This window comes from Rhinolophus sinicus, linkage group LG04 (genome assembly GCF_036562045.2).
Source record: "Rhinolophus sinicus isolate RSC01 linkage group LG04, ASM3656204v1, whole genome shotgun sequence".
NCBI classification, from domain to species: domain Eukaryota; kingdom Metazoa; phylum Chordata; class Mammalia; order Chiroptera; family Rhinolophidae; genus Rhinolophus; species Rhinolophus sinicus.
In genome coordinates this window covers 177,863,083-177,881,312 of record NC_133754.1, presented here as the reverse complement: position 1 = coordinate 177,881,312, position 18,230 = coordinate 177,863,083, and the positions used below count along the sequence as shown (strand labels likewise).

General features: G+C 48.1%; 1 protein-coding gene across 4 annotated transcripts in view; it reads left to right on the top strand.

Annotated features, from left to right (window-relative positions):
• The window catches only part of TTLL11 (tubulin tyrosine ligase like 11), a 209,050-nt gene that overhangs the window by 60,884 nt on the left and 129,936 nt on the right, over positions 1-18,230 (top strand). For all 4 annotated transcript variants that reach the window (XM_074330956.1, XM_074330955.1, XM_019731232.2 and 1 more), the window contains one exon: positions 12,322-12,897. In XM_074330956.1, coding sequence (XP_074187057.1) covers positions 12,322-12,897 — 576 coding nt within the window. The remainder of the gene's footprint in view (positions 1-12,321; positions 12,898-18,230) is intronic.

Below are 18,230 nucleotides of genomic sequence, written 5' to 3'. Positions count from 1 at the left end.
CTCTTCTCTGTGTTTATTTCCCTTCTGCTCTCCTTGAGTCATTAATAAAGTCTTTTAAAGGTTGTTTGCCTCTGGGCCATGGCGGAGCTAAGGAAAGTGGTGGAGCCCATGCTTGGTTCAGAAGCATTAAAGGGGATAAAACTCTCTTCCTGTCCTAAGTCCACTGTGGTGAGGACAATGTGGCAAGGAAAGTGGATTTGCTCCCACATGGAGAGATGGCCTCCACAGCCCCTCTCTGGTTTACTAAGGAACAAGAGAAGTTTCCTTTCGGTGACCACCCATGTTAAGTGACTGGCCAGAGGTCAGGAAGGGGGTGCTAGGCTGACAGTTCCCGTGAGCCATCGGAGAGCTTAGCCAAAGATCTTGTCCAGTGGCCACCTGCTCCCATTGATATAAAGCTGGGGAGGGAAGGGACAGTGTTTGTTTAAGGAAAAGTGGCTTCTAGAGCTGGCCTTCAGGGGCCCAGTAGGGCTCCTTTGTAAAACTCAGCCCAGCTTGGCTTCCAACCTGCACGCTCTTTTAGAACCCACAGAGCTTCACAGAGATCAAAGGCGTGTGGAAGTAATTCCTTATGTGTCAACACCTTCGTGCTTCTCCTTGAAATTTAACCCAGTGATTGAAATCCAGTGCGTGCAGCAGATCCTGTTCTCAGTCTCCTGGTGGAAATGATCAGGCTGACGACTGTCCAGCTGGGGGCCTGGTTCTCCGCGTAGGTTGGTTTCTTGGTTTGCTGGTTTCCATCCCGTGCTTTTCTGGCAGAGCTCAGAGCTCTTGCCCAGCACCACCAGCTCTGCGCTGCTGTACAGGCCCGGTGACTGTGAGCCGGGCAGACCCAGCGGCGGGCCATGCCCCTTGTACCCAGGGCAGCAAGTGTCCACATTCATGGCCCTGATCCCAGGAGCCATCGCAGACCTCCCCGCCTCAGCTGCTCTGCCCTTTCTTTACTGTCCTGCCTTCCTGACCCTTTGACTTGTTACTTCCCATGTGATTCACAGGTCGTCAGACTTCTCTGAACCTCAGCTCCCTTATTTGTAACATTATTAAAAATGATACCACATGCACACAAAGTGTACTAAAGAACAAAGCAAAAATATACTTAAAAAAATAACAAGGAATAAACAAAAAAGAAAAAAACCAGTATCAGTTGATTTCTCATAATGTACCTGTGAGAATTAAGGAAAACAATAAATGTAAGGCACATAGTAGGTGCTCATACATGGTAGTTATTATATAGTATTAATTGCATCTTGAAGTAGTAAGCTGTGAGCCTTCCTCTAGAAATTGTTACATGAACCCTGAAAGATGACATGATTTAACAGAAAAAGTATGGCCTTTGGGTGTTTGAACATACACCTGGGTTCAGATCCTGGCCCCCTGGAGTCTAACCTTGGGGAAATAATTGATCCTTTAAGCCCCAGTTTCCTCACCTGTGACGGGGGCAGGGGGATGATAATATTAGGTTGAACACTATGAGGTTGCCAGTATCTATGGCTGTTTTGACCTATGAAAATGGCAACTTCATACAGCTCGCCCTTTAATGCTTACCACATAGGGTTGCTTTTAAGGATTGAAAGTAATATATGGGAAATACCAAACACAGAGCCTCTATTTCAGGCATTCAGATCACTTAGGAGGCCGTTGCAGTAATGCAGGTGAGAAGTGCTGAGAGGAGTAGAGGATGGGAAGAGGCTTGAAGAAGGAGAATTTGGTGACTGGATGTGGGTGGATGATGGGAGAGGAGGTAGAGCTGGGGTGGCTCCCCGGGCTCTGGCTCGTGGACATCGGTAGCTGGTGCTACTATTTACGGACACAAGGAACAAAGGAGGAGGAGATTTGAGGAAAAAGACACTGGATTTAGTTTTGGCCACATGGAATTTCTGAAGCCTATGGAGGTGTCTAATTATGTGGGTCTGGAGCCCAAGAGAGAAGTGTGTGCCAGAGGAAGAAAACCGGGGAAGTCAGCTGCATCCAGGGCGTCCTGGAACTGAAGTCCTGGCAGTGGTTGCAGTCACCCAGGCTTAGCATTAGAAGCAATGTTACCTGTGATTCTGGACAAAATGTGAGACGTTAAACAAGAGAGACAGGGAACTGGGTTTCCACCAGCACTTGCTGAGTCGCGCTCCATGCAACGTTCCGTGCTAAGTGGGGTCAGACAGGGAGGGGGGACCCTGGAGTCGGAGGGTGATTTTCCCTGACTTGAAGGAGTTAGCAGTCGAGTTAACAGCCTCCTTTTCTGTCGGGTCTTGGACTGTGGGGAAGAACCTCTGGTTACAAAGCATAAGAATGAAAATGCGATTATTGTCCATCTTGGAGGATTCGATCTCATGTGTCCACATGGATGAGTCTAGCCCAACGCCTGGGCTCGGTGCCCCACGCCTGAATGCCAGGTGACTGTGGAAGGTCACACTCTCGCCCTCCAGCCCCACTTTCCCCCGTGTCTCCTGACTCAGATTATATCGGCAGAGATCTGGCACTCAACAATACTGCAGACAGTGGGCTGGCATTGGGAGGGAAGACGCCTGGTTTAAGAGATGCAAAACATGACATTGATGTCCTGGTATTTTTTTTTTTTTTAAACTTCAGAGTGTAAAGTATGGCAAGAATGTAAGAGACATACCAGGACTGTGGTGCTGGGAAGGAGGAAAAGTCAGGGCTTCTGATTATAATGTAGGCGCGTACATTTGGAGGGGAGCTAAAGATTATTTCACCCCTTCATTAGCAAGAAAGCCTCAGTATTGGAAAAACGATTTTAGCTGGAAGGGGAGCTTACTCAGCAAGCGAGTATTGTGTTCAGATGGGATCAGCTGTGATGCCTTCTGGGATCTCAGTAGTAGACTGTGGGGAAGAAAGAAAGGGGAGTGAGGCCCGGGAGGCCAGGGAGGAAAGCAGGCTATGGGTTGGACCCTGCTGGGTGGCCCACAGGAGTAAGGGAAACGTGAGGCTGCCCTCCAAGGGGAGCAGGAAACAGCCAAGGGTAGGAGACAGGCCCAGTCACCAGGGGGAGTGCTGGACAGGCCTTCAGACTCCAGCCAAGTTGCTGCGCAATGAGCCTCAGTAGAGAATCTGGAATGTGATCAGGAAACCAAGGCAGAATAATAAATTATAAAGTAAAATGAAATAACAAATAAGAATGCTGTGTAAGTGTCCAAATGCAAGATCTTATTGAACCCTCACAGCAGCCGTCGGTACTGGGCACTGTTCTTCCCTTTGCTCCAGCACCCCACGGCTGGGAGGTGGCCGAGCTGAGACTTGAACCCACATCTGTCTGATTCTGAAGCCCTGCGCTCTGCTGCTCCCCACAGACCCTCAGAGATGTGAATCTGGTGGGAGTGAAGGGGAGCTGCAGCCTGGTCAGAGCCCACATGTGTGCGTCAGGGAAACTCAGGAGAGAGGGGGAGGGGAAGAGTGGGGGAAGCCAGGCAGGGCCCACTGGCCTGGCTGGTGCACGGGCTGTCCTTGTGTTCTCACTCCCGTGACTCAGCTCCAGCAGTGGGGGGCCGGGTGTTGAGGGGAGACCTGAGAGGAGCAGGGACAGCCTCACTACAGGGCTGGTTCCTTCCTATTAAGCAGGATGTATTGTCCCAGGTGTATTTCTAGAGTGACTTACTGATTGTTCATTAATGATGGGTAGATTATGGCCACATAAAGTTTCTTTCACTAGAGGTGGGATCCAGTAAATGGCCTTGACAATGGTCTGGATTTGGGCAAAACACGTGGCGAGGGTCCTCTTTGCTGCTTGGTTGTCATGATCGGAAGGGCTGGCCTCCCTGAGAAACCCCTGTGATGCTGTGTCACAGGGCAGCTTGGGCCCAGGACTGCCGCTCTGGTTCCTCCTCTGGCCTGGGGACTGCAGGTTTCTTACTTGACTCTTTGGGCTTCAGTTTCCTCATTCTCCCTAGAATAGAACTTTAAATACTGTGATAGCTGTGAAAAGCAGTGGAATTTATTGTACTATCAAACAAATGTGATGTTATTAGTCGGAACGAAGAGAGACTACTTATCCCCAAGGTCTCTTCTGAAAGACTTCTTCCAATGCGTGAGACAGTTATGGTAGAAGAAGTTTGGGTTGGACATCTGGAGATTTTATGCGGCTCTGCCACTAGCTGTGTGGCCTTGGGCAAGTCTCCAGTATCTTCATAAAGTGTATGTGTGTGTGTGTGTGTGTGTGTGTGTGTGTGTGTGTGTGTGGTAATTCCTTCCTGGGCCTGGCGGGGCTGGGTGCAAAGATGCGAAGGTAAAGGTAGCTCTGTAGATGTACAGGACCCTCCCTACACTGCTGGTTTAGCTGTTTTCCCAGAGCTGTCTCCCTCCTTATTCTGCCTACTACACAGAAGTTCCCACATCTCAACTGCTTTGAGTTTCCCCAAAGAACATAGTTGTCATGGAAAGATCACAGACTTTTGAATCTGATCAACTTGGTTTCAAATTATAACTTACTGCTCCTTGGCTGTGTGACCTTGGCCCTGGGACTCCACCTCTCTGAGCCTCCACTTCCTTACAGGGCCATTGTGAGGATTCGGTATATCATGACCGTATAGCACATAGCACCGACCGTGTGCTCTACACATGGAGTTTTTCCTCTTATGCATTAAAATACCTTTGTTTCTATAGTTAAGAAGCTGGTTTATCTGCCAATCTGTCAACTAGACCTCTATTAACGGATGTTCCTGGGGTTCATAAATGCCATAGTAATCAAGCTTCCTATTAGTTTCACTTTGGAAAATATTTATTGAGCACCTACTCTGCTACATACTGGGAATAGTGAGTAAAATAAGGCATGGTCTTCCTCCCCAGTGAGCACATAGTCAAACGGGAGAGACATCATTACAATAAACAATAATAACCCACCATATGTGAGCCTCAGCACTGCACATTCTTTAACTTTCGTAATCCCCACAGCAACCCTATATGGCAGAGGGATTACTGTTACCACTACTCCCATTTTCCAGATGAGCAAACTGAGGCACAGAGAGGTAAAATTATTGAGAGTTACATAGCTGTGGCAGCAGCGCTGGGCTTTCTAGTACTGGAGGCAGTCTAGCGTCAGTGTCCATGTTCTTAGCTTTCATAATATACCTAAATATGTAGCTATAACACAATAGAGCTCTAAACTTAAAAACATATGTAGTTACATTACAATCGGATAGAAATGTGCTGCAGAAAGAAAGATTAGATGCCGCTGCTGTGGGAGCACAGAGGACAGGAGTGGCCATTCTGCCTGGAGGGTTGTAGACCAGGAAAGGATTCTCAGAGGGAACCTTTGAGGGGGGCATTAAAGGGTGAGTAGGAGTTCTGCAAGCAAAGAAGTGGGAGAGAGGTCTGGGGGAAGCACGCATAAAAGCGCAGAGGCATGAAAGAGTGATGGGGGGGGCAGGAAATGAGGGTGCTGAGAGAGTTATTTAGAGCCAGCCTGCCCAGGAAGGGGGGCCAGCTAAGCCATGCCAAGGAGTTGCACATGAGTGGTCAGTTACAATTCCTTGGGAATAATTACGGTATTTCCTTTAAACTGCTCAAGTAAACCCAGGGTACTTATAAAACGAGCAGAGGCTTTGTTTTGTTTTCTTTTGCCACTTAGTTTTTAATTGGAATTCTTAAAAACCGGGGAGTGGTGAAAATGTTTGACTCTGTAGCGGCAGGTCCTGCAGCTTTCCCCCAGGCCGGAGGCTGCCCCACTAACCAGCGGGCTGAGAGGTTACTTGGCTACCCTTCTCCAGTTCAAGACATTCCATATCTGAGTTTAAAATCGGAGTCTTACCCCTGCCAGACAGTAGCTCTTATTTTTGCCAATACTGGGAGAGTTGCTGTAGCAAAATTAATCATCTGTATGAGATATTGGACAATGCGGTCGGGTTCCAGGGACCAGCAAGGGGTTTGAGGAGTGAGGTTATGAAATCCTAAATTGGCTCTGTGGCTGTAGGTGTTCAATTAATAATATTCAGTCAATGAGATGCCCTCCTCACCTCCCCCTCCCCCCCAGACCTGCTCCTCGTCCTGCATTCCCTAAATCTGTAAATGATACCATCCCCCCACATTGCTGAATCCCCCCCTTTCACCCTTATCTCCATCCAGTCACCAGGTGCCCCTGAATCTCCCTGTGTTGTTTCCCATCCCAACCCCACTGCCCCTGCCCCTTCAGGACGTCGATATGCCCCCATATCGTCCTGCATCTAGTCTCGTTCCTTCCAAACCATCCTCCTCATGAGTGCCAGAGTGACATGGGTGCCATGTTACCTGCCGGTGGAAATCCACCAGTGGCCTACAGATCAAGTACAAATACAAGGCGTTTTGTGATCTTTTCTGGCTGCCCCAGCCTCTCGTTCCCAGGGGAGCTCTTCGCCCTCTCCATACTTCCCCAGTGTACCCTGGCCCGTTGTGGAGGCTTCAGCCATCATCCAGGGGCCCGACGACCCAGATGACTGCAGAGCCCCTCCAGCTGTGTGCCCGCTAGGCTCCACCTTCCCCCAGCTTCCTCTAAACCTCTCACGCCTCCTATATGCCCTGGGAACATAACACCATCCACCTAGACATTTGGAAATTGTCCTAACGCTCCTGTCTCCCTCCCTAGTTACCCAGTTCTGTCAATTTTACCTCCAAAATATTTCTCAAACCCGCCTCTTTCTCCCTGACCCCACTGCCAGCTTCGGTTCAGGCTCCTCCTCTCTGCCCCTGACCATCTACCCGCTCCAGGCCATTTTCTACACGGCAGCCAGAAGAATATTTCTAAGTACACATCTAATTAAGTTGCTTCCTCCTCAAAACCCTTCAGTGACTCCTCATCACTTCAGGACATTGTCCAAGCTCCCAAAATGATATTCAAGACCCTTCCCTGCAGGCCCTGCCTCACACCCAAGCTTGGTCTCCTTCCATTCCCCTTCCTCACACATATCCCTCATTCTAGGGTTTCCGGGCAGGAATTCCCACCCATTCTCAGGAATTTCTTTTGCTTTTCCATTCCCGAATCCCGAGAAAAGTTGGTCGGGAAATCGGGAAAATCAGCTCCTTGGACCCAGGTGGTTGGTACTATCGACCATCGCTTTGTGGAAACGATTCATCGTGGAGAACAGAAAAAAGTTTATATCTCAGGATTCGGGAATGGGAAAGCGAAAAAAATTCCTGAGAATGGGCAGAAATTCCCTCCCAGAAACCCTACCTCATTCATTCTAGACATGGGCTCTGAATTGCCTGTGTTTAAATCCTGGCTCCCCATCCTGTTGACTGTGTAACCTCTGGCAAGTTACCTACCATCTCTGGGCCCCCATTTCCTTATCTGTAAAACAGGGTTGTTGAGGATTAAATGAGATAGTCCACATCGAGTGCTTATGACTGCCTAACCCATAATATTAATAAGTGGCCTGTAGGTGTGTGCTAAAGTTATTGCTGTCGTCGTGACCCGGCCCCTGCGGTCCCACGAGTGAGACTTCAGTGCACTCCCCACCCCTCTCTGCTCTCCAGTTGTCAGGGCTGTTTGCAGTTCCCCAGATGTATTCCACTCTCTCCCGCCTTCACAAAAACCGCACTGTGGCAGCATGTTACCTGCTCAGTTCTTCCTCTCGGCCTCACCTGTCTACCTCCCACTCTGCCCCTTCCTGGCTGGCCCTCAGTAACCTAACTGCAGACTGCTTCCTTCTCAACTGACTTAGAGATCACCTTGAACACTGGGTGTAGGGATTTGCCCAGGGTTTGAGGCTCGGGCCACAGAGGCTGGAAGGGGAAGGGGCTGGCTCCTGCACCCTATCCAGCATGCGCTTTGTGACATGTCTTTGTCTACCCAGGGGCATGTTTTGGCTTAAGATCTACTTCCTGTGCCTGTGACACCAAGGGTCTCGGTTGCTAAGATTGGATGCGAATCCATCTGAGTGACAGAGGACTGTTCTAACTGGCTTTGACTCCCCTGGTATTGCAGACCCAGTATTTCTTCAGAAGCTGTCCTCTTACCTACCCCTTGCTGCTCATAATGCTTTGTGGCTTGGTATTCCAGTTGCTGAATTTCTCTCTCAAACTATTTTAGCTGCTTTCCCCTGATGCCCAGCCGACTTCCTCAAGTGCATCATAAATCTCCCGTCCAGATCTCCGCTCTTGTCCGTTACCCCAATGCGCTGATCCCAGCAGCTCATTGAGAACTCTCCGCTGACTAATGTCACTTGTGTGTTTGTAACACAGCCTTCAACCGTGCTGATGTCAAGATAAATCATTGTTTAGAACCTGTTAGCTGGCGGAAGCCAGGGACCTTGGTGTGACCCCCTTTGTTCTATAGGTGAGTACAACAAAGCCCAGGACGTTAGGTGACTCTCTCAAGGTCACACTGTCGGAAATTACCTGCCTAAATTGGGAAGAGAGTCCAGATTTTTCTGTCTTTTGCGTCAGTACTCTTTCTGACTCACCAAAAGCTATTTCTTTTCTTTTCTTTTTTTTAATTAAAAGTTTTTACAACTTCACAAAAATTGTGGCAACATACGCATAACATAAAATTGACCATCTTAACCATTTTTAAGTGTTCAGTTCAGTGACACTAAGTACATTCACACTGTTGTGCTACCATCACCTCCTTCCGTCTCCAGAACGTTTTTCATCTTCCCCAACTAAAACTCTGTCCATCAAACACTAACTCCCCATTTTCCCTCGCCCAGTCTCTGGTAACCACCATTCTACGTTCTGTCTCTATGGATCTGACTATTCTAGGGACCTCATACAAATGGAACCATCCAGTGTTTGTCCTTTTGTGTGATGACTTATTTCACTTAGCATAATGTCCTCAAGGTTCATTCATGTCGTAACATGTGTCAGAATTCTCTTCCTTTTTATGGCTGAATAATTTTCCGTTGTATGAATATACGATATTTTGTTTATCTCTTCTGTTGATGGACGCTTGGGTTGCTCCACCTTTGGCTGTTGTGAGTAATGCTGCTGTGAACATAGATATACAAACATCTGTTCGCCAAAAGCTGTTCCTTATGAAAATCTTCCTAGTTAGGGGCGTTCCTGCTGCCTACTATTGCTACTAATATTTTCTGTTCCTAATGGAATCTTTGGAAAATACAAAAACGCACAATGAAAATGATAAACAGCACTGATATTTTGTGGCACGTATTTCCAGGATTTCATATTCGTGTTGCCCATCATTTAAAATGTTTTGTGCAGACTGAGAGACTTTTCACAGGGAGGCCAATCTGTGTAGTAGAGAGAACATGTGAAAATATATAAGACAGAGTATGAAAACTCAATGTGACCTTGGCCAAAACTGGTATTTTAGAGATGAGTTCATCCAAAACATGATCTTGCCTTCCCAGTACCACAGCTTTGTAGTGGTGCTTCTTTAAGACCATTTAAACATCTTAATAGAGTGAATTTTGAATGGGGATCTTTCCCAGTTACATTTCTTAAATATCCACTAGGGGGCAGTAAAATACACATAATCTTTTTAATGGGCCGGATGAGTGCCAAGCAATCAGGCCTCAGCGTCCTCTCCGCATCTCTTTCAGCCATCCATGCATACAGTTACAAGATAATGGGTTTCCCGTCCAACAGCAGGTTGGGGTAAAAATGGAGATACCATCAGATTAGCCTAAGTGCAGGTCTTCCAAACGTTCAGGCTAGTATCAATGCCTAAAACTTCATTCAATATGTTGATCCTAGATTGCATTTTTGTTTGATTCACGTTAGTCCAATGAGTCTCAAGCCGAGTGAACATCAGAATCACCTGTCGTGCCTTTTCCAAAACACGCATGCCCAGGTCTCATCCCAGATCTATTAAATCAGAATGTCTGGGGCTGGGGCCTAGTTATAAATGGACTATATTTAGATTCTGGTCGATGACTGCTTGCTAAGAACCAATGCATTAGTTCTTGACTTTAATAACTTTAATAGCTGGGGGGAAAGGGTCGCCCTTGAGTAAAACCTCAGAGGAGAGTGAATGTGAAATTGTGGAAAACGTTCTCCTTTTGTAAAATAGAAGTCGCGGAAGGGCCTGGTGCTATGGGAATCACGTTCGGCACTGCCATGAGGCTTTCCCGTAGATTGTGCCCGGAGCCCCGGCCGCAGGTCTGGAATGGGGGCAGTCCTGGCAAACTCAGGGTCTGTGGTTACAGTTCCAAGCAGGCCATGCGCAGGGGCCAGACTCTAGGGTGAGGACGGAGTTCAGATACCAATACTGTCTGCTATCTTAAGAGGCTCTTTTTATAGTATTTAGGAAAAAAGAGGCCTTTAATTTTTATCCGATCCGAGGTAAAAATGGCACAGAGAACCTACTGTGAGATCAGAAGTCCTCAGGTCTCATCCTAACCACCCCCTACCCAGGTACGGGACCCAAGGCAAGTCCTGTCACCTTTCTGAGCCTCAGCTTCCGCATTTGAATTAGGAGAGGATCCTCCTGGTTCTAAAAATTCAATGATTCTGTTAGTATTAATAATCCTGATTTGTATGGTACTACTCTGGCAAAGAGCAGAAGAAATATTCAGTAATGCAATGAATGGCAGAGACTATTGACCATGTAGTTTAATTTATTTAAGGCATATACGCTGATTTCAAAGGAGAAAATATTGCTCCCGATAATATATTGAACTGTTAGTATCTCCAGCATAGCAAAATCTTTCCAGAGGGAGAAATTACCCATCAGTGCAAACTTGACATTTTTCACTTCCTGATCCATAACTGCCATTTCTCCAGCACACGTATATTTACTGTAAAGGGCCAAATGTATGAATGCTGTAGATGAATATTAAATAACTACATAAACGTCAAGGTCACAGTTGTGAGAAACGCTCAGTGGAGGGCCCTGGGAGGCTTGCATTGATCTCTGGTGAAGTTCCATTCTCGAATCTTGCTGACAAGGGGAAACAATTGATGTGGACCATTATTAAGGCTTTAAGTGTTTCTCCATTGTTAAAGATCTTTTACAAGCCTGGAGTAACTGATAGTGCCCAAGGAATTGGCAAAAGCTTCACTTAGAAATATAGGCTGGTTGGAGGGATAAGTAAAACCCAGAGTGCAGGTGTCCTGAGTTGGGCTTACGCAGCAGAGGTGGAGGCCAGGGCAAGCCCAGCGCTGGGCATGCCGCCCCCACTCTGAGTTACGCACTTCAGAATGGAAAGAAGCCCTGTTCTCCGGCTCTTTCACACCAAGCGCTGCAGGGAGAGTGGCTCCATCTTTCAAATCCGTCTTTAAATATCCTCCAGTTCTCCCCGCCTGTCCTGTGAAAACCTCCTCTCCCGCCATTCAGTCCATCTTTATAGCTGCACGAAGGATGTGACAAGTGTCCAGGGGAATTGAGCGTGTATGAATTATGCAGACCCAGAGATCTAGACTGACTGTCTGGACTGGGCAAGTGCCCTGGATAATTATGTGAGTGTCCTGCTGACCTGGACCTGGGAGGAGAGCAAATATTATGGATGACCGAAAGATCTCAGCAGACTGAAGGATTGGCCAAGTCTATAATGGACAAACCTAATAAGAAGTATAAAAGATAAAACTAACATATTCCATGTACAAGGTCTGTGTTTGGTATTGCGCTTGGTCCTTTGCACATTTCAGTTTATTTCTTTTTTTACAATGACCCAGTGAAGGTTGGTTTTATAGCCCCATTTTAAAGATGAGGAAACCGAGGCATGGTAGTACAGAGGAAGGTGCAAGCATGGTGGAGTCCTTGATCTAGATTCCAATCCCAGTTCCACCCCTCGGTTTGCTGGCAAGTTACTTGATCTTTGAAAAACAGCAACAGCTAGGTTTTAATGGCTGCGTGGTATGTGTCAGGTTCTGTGGGCTTAGTTCTTTGCATTTATTACCTTGTTAATCCTCAGAACAATCCTTCGCCTATTTTTCAGATGAGGAAGGCACAGATAACTTAAGTAACTTGACCAAGGTCACACAGTAAGTAGCAGGGCCGGGATCTGAGCCCAGGCAGCCTGACGCTACGCCCATGCTCTTAACAACCCCTGTACCCTCTCCATTTCCTGTGTTATAAAAAGAGAACTGCCGTATTTCCCGTGAGGGTTAGAGGAGATAACTTATGACCAGTGTCTCACATAGTACCTGGCACATAGTAGGCACTCATAAATAGTTCTTCTTTATCATCATCATCGTCCTCATGAGCTAATAACTAGCAATGATCTGAGATTCGCACCCAGGTCTTGTGACTGCAAATCCGCAGCACTCTCAGCCTCCCTTCTGCAGGACAAGATTGAGGGCAGTCCTCAGGTCACTGTCTCACTGTCTAGTACAGTGTTACCTCCCTGACAGGTGCTCCGTGAGTACTCTCACAGGCAGGGCTCATTCTGGGGGTCCAGAGAGGAAAATAACGTAATGCTAACCCTTCTTTTTTCCCCCAAGGTACAAATGGTGAAAGATGGTGACCCCTCCTGGAAGCCCACTTTTATTGTGAAACCTGATGGCGGTTGTCAGGGTGATGGAATCTACCTCATTAAAGACCCCAGTGACATCCGCCTGGCAGGGATGCTCCAGAGCAGGCCGGCGGTGGTCCAGGAGTACATCAGCAAACCTCTCCTCATCGACAAGCTCAAGTTCGATATTCGTCTGTATGTCTTACTGAAGTCCTTAGACCCCTTAGAGATTTACATAGCCAAAGATGGACTCTCTAGATTTTGTACAGAGCCATATCAGGAGCCCAATGCCAAAAACCTGCATCACATCTTTATGCACTTAACCAACTATTCACTGAACGTCCACAGCGGTAACTTTGTCCATTCGGACAGTGCTAGCACAGGCAGCAAAAGGACCTTTTCTAGCATCCTTTGTAGGTTGTCTTCCAAAGGCGTTGACATCAAGAAGGTCTGGTCTGATATCATCTCCTTGGTGATTAAGACTGTCATTGCCCTGACGCCAGAGCTCAAAGTTTTCTACCAGTTGGACATCCCCGCAGGGAGGCCGGGGCCCACGTGTTTCCAGGTAACCATCACCAGTGCTCGGCCGAGTTCTGGACCTTGACGGGGCCTACAGAGGGGTGCCCGGCCTCGTGTGGAATGAGGGGTTGGGGTGGGACGGCCAGAGGTGGGGAAGGGTGGTTGCTGGCGTGGGCTTTGATGTTAAACTAGGGTCCAGCTTGCAGCTCTCTATTTGCTAGCTGTGCGATTTGGGGTAATTTGCTTCCCTTTTCTCATCTGTAAAATGAGACTCATAGTACCTCCCTTAAAGGATTCTTGTAAGAATTAAATGAGACAACATATGTAAAGCACAGTGCCTGCCATTCATTTATTCATTCTTTCTTTCGGCAGCTTTTACCACCTGCTTAGTAGGAACCAGGCACTGTCTGAGGTCCTAGTGAGACAGTAAGTCAGGTCCCTGTGTGAGACAGATAATTTAAAAAGCAATTAGTATAAAGCGTCACAAGTGCTAGAATGGAGTAGGAAATGTGCTGGGAACTGTGAGATTGTGGGACCGTCTAACGTTTTCTGGGCGGGAGTGAGGGTGGTCTGGGAGGGCTTCCTAGAAGAAGTGGCAGTTAAACTGGAACCTGAAGTAAGAGTTAGATGAACCAGGCAAGACTGATCGGGTGAGGGAAGACAAGGTATTGTAGGGGGAGACACGTTTGCATTGCTTGGGGGACGAGGGACGCATGCAGTGTTTGAGGAACTGAAAGAGGTTCAGTGTGGTTGGAGGGTGGGGCTCGAGGCAGAGACGTGGAGAGAGATGAAGGAAGATGAGGTGGTGCCCATCGTGGAGAGCCGAAGGCCGTGGGGGCACTGGAGGGTATTAGCAGGGGACTGATGAACTCAGGTTTGCATGTTGCCAAGAACAGCATGGCTGCAGGGGGGATGGACTGAGACAATACTGGGGACAGGGAGGTGACTAGTGAGCCGAGTGCTTTCATATGAGTGAGAGATGACGTTGGCTTGTATTAGGACGGTCTTGGCGGAGATGAAGAGAGTAGATCTGAGAGCCACTGAGAAGGTAGAATGGCTGGACTTGGTGAGTGGATGGAGCTGGTGGAGAGAGGAGAGAAGACGGCAGTGAGGGGTGGGGAGAAGCAAGGGTGAGTGGCAGGTGGCTTAGGCACTTCCCCCCGTGGGGGGAACGTCAGGAGTCGGCCTTGAACATGTCTGAAATACCTGTGTGACCTGCAAGTGGAAAGGGAGTAGACAATTGGACATTTGGGCCTGAAGTTCGTGCGCGAAAAGTCTGGGCTGAAGAGAACGATTGGGAACTCAGATGGCGACTGAAGCCCAGAGAGGCTGCCAAGTGAGGCGAAGCCGGGGAATACCCGTGTGGGGACCACCATTTAAGTGAGGAACAAGCGGAGGAGGGGGGCAGGAGAGGAGCCACCCTAAATGCCAAGGACGACGCGCTCTGTCGGCCTCGGCAAATGCTGCTGAGCTGTCACATGGACCAGAACTGAAACTGCGCCTGGTGCTTCCTGACTTCAGTGCAGTGATGGGAGGGGTCAGGCTGTGGGAGGGAAGGAAATGGGAACGAGGGCGGAGCTTCTTTCAGGTTATTTGGCTGTGAAGGTGGGTTGGGTGGGGCTGGGGTACGTGGCGTCCAGGCCCTCACGAGACAGTTTCCACCACCAGATAAGTCAGAATGGGAAGGAGATGATAAGGGGTACCTCTGGGACCCTCTTCATCTAATCTTTAAAGTAGTAAATGATTTTGTAGTAGTTGTGTATAACACAAAGAATGCATGGAACAATATGTAAGCTATGGAGCAGAACCACAGAAAGATCATCCGAAACCCACCTCCCAACCCCAGATCTCCAATTACTGTGCTTCTCCCCATCACATTCTCCACTCACCCCTGAGGCAACCATTACCCTGAATTTTATGTTTATCATTTCCTTGCTTTACAAACACTGTATTACCCACGAATGTATCCCTAAACAGCGTGTCGTTCTGCTTTGCTTGTGTTTGAGCTTTATAAAAACACTGTGATAAAGTATGCGGACTTTGGTAACGTGGTCTCCCACTGCTGGTTCTTGTGGGTCCTTGGTACTGTTTCCTTTGCATTGCTGTATATCCCATTGTAAATATGCATAGTTTGTTCATCAGTTCTTCTGTCAATGAACACTTGCGTTGTTTCTAGTCCTTCATGGAAGACTGTGGCAGGAAAGTAACAGTAGTGTGGAGCGGGAGGGAGAGGGGAGGCAGTGTGGCAGCAGGAGGGGAGGCTGCTCGTGAGGTGCAGCCCCAAATCCAGGGAGGCTGCCCTAGGGGCTGGGCCCCAGTCCACAGGGTTTCCAGGCAGGCTGGTGGAATCCTTTGGAAGGGTGTTCAGGTAGTGATCAGTTTCAGGAGGGGTTAATTGTCATCCAGGGGTCTGTCCTTAGGCACTTGGACCCCAGGCTCCAGCCAGAATGTCCAGCTCAGCCCTCAGGTACGTGGCTTAAGGTGTGAGAAAGGGTCAGTGGGCAGGACTAGAGGTTGGACCAGGAAAACCAGGTCCTGGCCCGAGCCAACAAAAGGTGAGGGCAAAGGTGACAGTTGCAACGTGGAGGCATCCAGGGGTCATCCCGGGGGACTGTGCGGTCACAGCTGTTTGACAGTGACAACTATTCCAGGAGTATCATGTGGGCCTGGCATGCATGGCCAAGCCACAGAGCCCTGGCACAGTGAGAGTTCAGGGTGGAGGGCAGCGGTTGTCTTGCTATGGACAGGCTGTCTGGGGCAGCCCATCAGGGTGGAACCGGGCCCAAACTGTGGGTAGCTAGAGGGCAGACAGGGAGGGAGCCACTGGTTTGGACAGATCTCATGGAGCAAATGGAACTACAGCCCTGGGACCGTTTTCCATTGCTTGACCACGCTAAGTGCTTCCAGGCCTGGGGTCTGGGGAGGCACGCAGCGCTAGAAGTAAACTCCAGGGGGAGCTCTTCCTCTTCCCAGCTGTGTGACCTTGGGCTAGTGTCTTCACCACCCTGAACCTCTGTTTCTTTCTGTGTGAATCCCCTGCACTCACTTCCCTACCTGCCTTCTTAGGAGCATTGTGAAGTAAAATGTAAGTGAAAGTGCTTTGACAAGGTAGAAAGTGTTAGATGTTTGAAATGTGTTTCACCATACATTTCAGATTCACGCTGATTTAGAAAATATTATCCTTTTCTCCCTGGAGTCCACTCTTGCTTTCTTTATTCTTACCACTTGTTAAAACACCAATTAGTTTGGATCTCAAACTAACTTGGAAGCCAAAGATTTAGGGACAACATCTAGTTTTGCCATTGATTTGCTGTGTGTTCTTGCATAAGTCACTTCTCTGTGCCTCAGTTTCCTCACGCACCTCACAGGGTTGCTATCCAGCTCACATGAGAGAAAGATTATGAGGGGCTTTGCAAGCTATAATGTTCTGTGCGTGTATAATACCTTATTTCTTTGCTGTGAAGCCCCATTTTCTTGCAGCCTGGGCCTGGCCCAGATTGCAGCATTCCAGAACATAAACCCTAGCCAACAACATTACATTTATTTCAAACATGTGACCATGACCCCTTTCCCATCATAGCCACAATAACTACTTGGGAAATTGTCATGGCCCATAGCAACTGCTGGCACAGCTCAGGCTGTGGGCAGCTGTCCTGTAATCTGTTGCCTAGAAACGTGGCTGCCCTGTCATTCTGGTCTTTCCCCCTATCATTGCCCAGGCAGCCGCCAGCAACATAGCCTCGTGCCAGTCTTCCTGAGGGCAGCAGTGTGACCTTGGCTTAAACAGTAAGGTCCATCTGGGTGTAGATGATTCATGGGGCAGAAATGCACATGCAGAGGAACGGTTTCCAGCTCAGCTTTCAAGAACATTCTATCCCAGTTTCACTGCTTGGTCTCTATCTGCCTCTAGCCCAAGTCTAATTCTCTTCTAGGTCATGACCCTTCCCCCAGATATCTGGAGGAGATGCCTCCCTAAATCCTAAGGTGCTTCTCCTCTTTCCTCGTTGTTCTTTAACTTCCTCCTCTCCTCCTTCACCCTTTACACCCCATAGGAAGGAGGCGGAGAAGCAGTCCAGCCGTTGTGCAAGCGCTTGGGTTTCGTTCTCAGATGCCCTGAGTTTGAGCTAACCCTGGCTCCTTCCAGCAACTCTAGCTGGTGAGCTTGGCAAGTTAACCTCTCTTCATCTCAGTTTCCTTATCTGAAACTAGAGATGATTTTTATATCTACCTCACAGAATTATTGCAAGATCAGATGAGAGAAAACCATATAGGACATTTGGCACAGTACTGAGCACATAGTAATAACTTAATAAATGACAATTTTTGTTATTATTGTATGGTGTGTTATTTGTAACAACAGTTCTCAAACTTGTCTATGAGGAAGCACCTTGACATTATAGGAAACCTTGAAATTGTCCCCTTAATGGAATGCCAGTGTTCCAAGGAATATAGTTTGAGAACTGAGTCCTTAGCCTGGCATTGGTTGCCTCCCAGCCTGGCTCCAACCTCGCTTCCTTATACCCTCCCTGAGCCCTATGGGCCTGCTAAACAGACTGATTCCTGTTTGTTAGGTATAGCTTATGTTTTCCCAATCCTGCCTGCTGCTTCTCATGGCCTGCCATGCTCTCTTCTATTCTCACTTTTTTGTTTTTTAATTCAATGTCTTCCAACAAAGTGCCGCTCAGATCTCACCTTCTCTATAAAGCCTTCTTGACCACTCCTGATATTTATGCTTTTTTCTTCCTTTGGACTCAAACACATTCCCTGGGCACAGACGAGCCCTGAGCTAGTTTGGGAGCATGTGGTTGTGGATAAGACACAGTCCCTGCCTCTGAGAGGAGCTCAGTTGAGTGCAGAAGTCCAACACGTGGGAATTATAATTCCTTGTAATAAACGCTGTAAGAGGGCATATGCAGGACGCAAGGAGAGCACAGAAAAGGGAGGAACTAACTTTGCGTAACCCAGGCAGGGGAGACTTCCCAGAAGAAGAGATGCTTACGTGGGAGCTTAAGGCATGAAGAATTTGCCAAGCAGAAAAAGGTGAGGGCTGCCACACTCCCCTGGTTTCCCTCCTGTGTCACTGGCTGCTGCTTCTCAGCCCCTTCTTCTAGACTCGGCAGTGGTGGACATCCCCAGGACTCGATCTTTGGAAAGTTCTCCTCTTATCTACAGTCGTTCCCTAGATGATGTCATCCAGCCCATGGCTTTCAGTATCAGCTATGTGCCATTGACTCCTAAATTTGTATTTCCAGTCTTGACCTCTCCCTGAGCTCCACGCTGTTACAACCAACTGCCCACTTTATCTTTCTACTTGGATTCCTAGTGGGTATCTCCCAGTTGACATGTCCAAAATGAAACCCTTGATTTCTCTCCCAATCC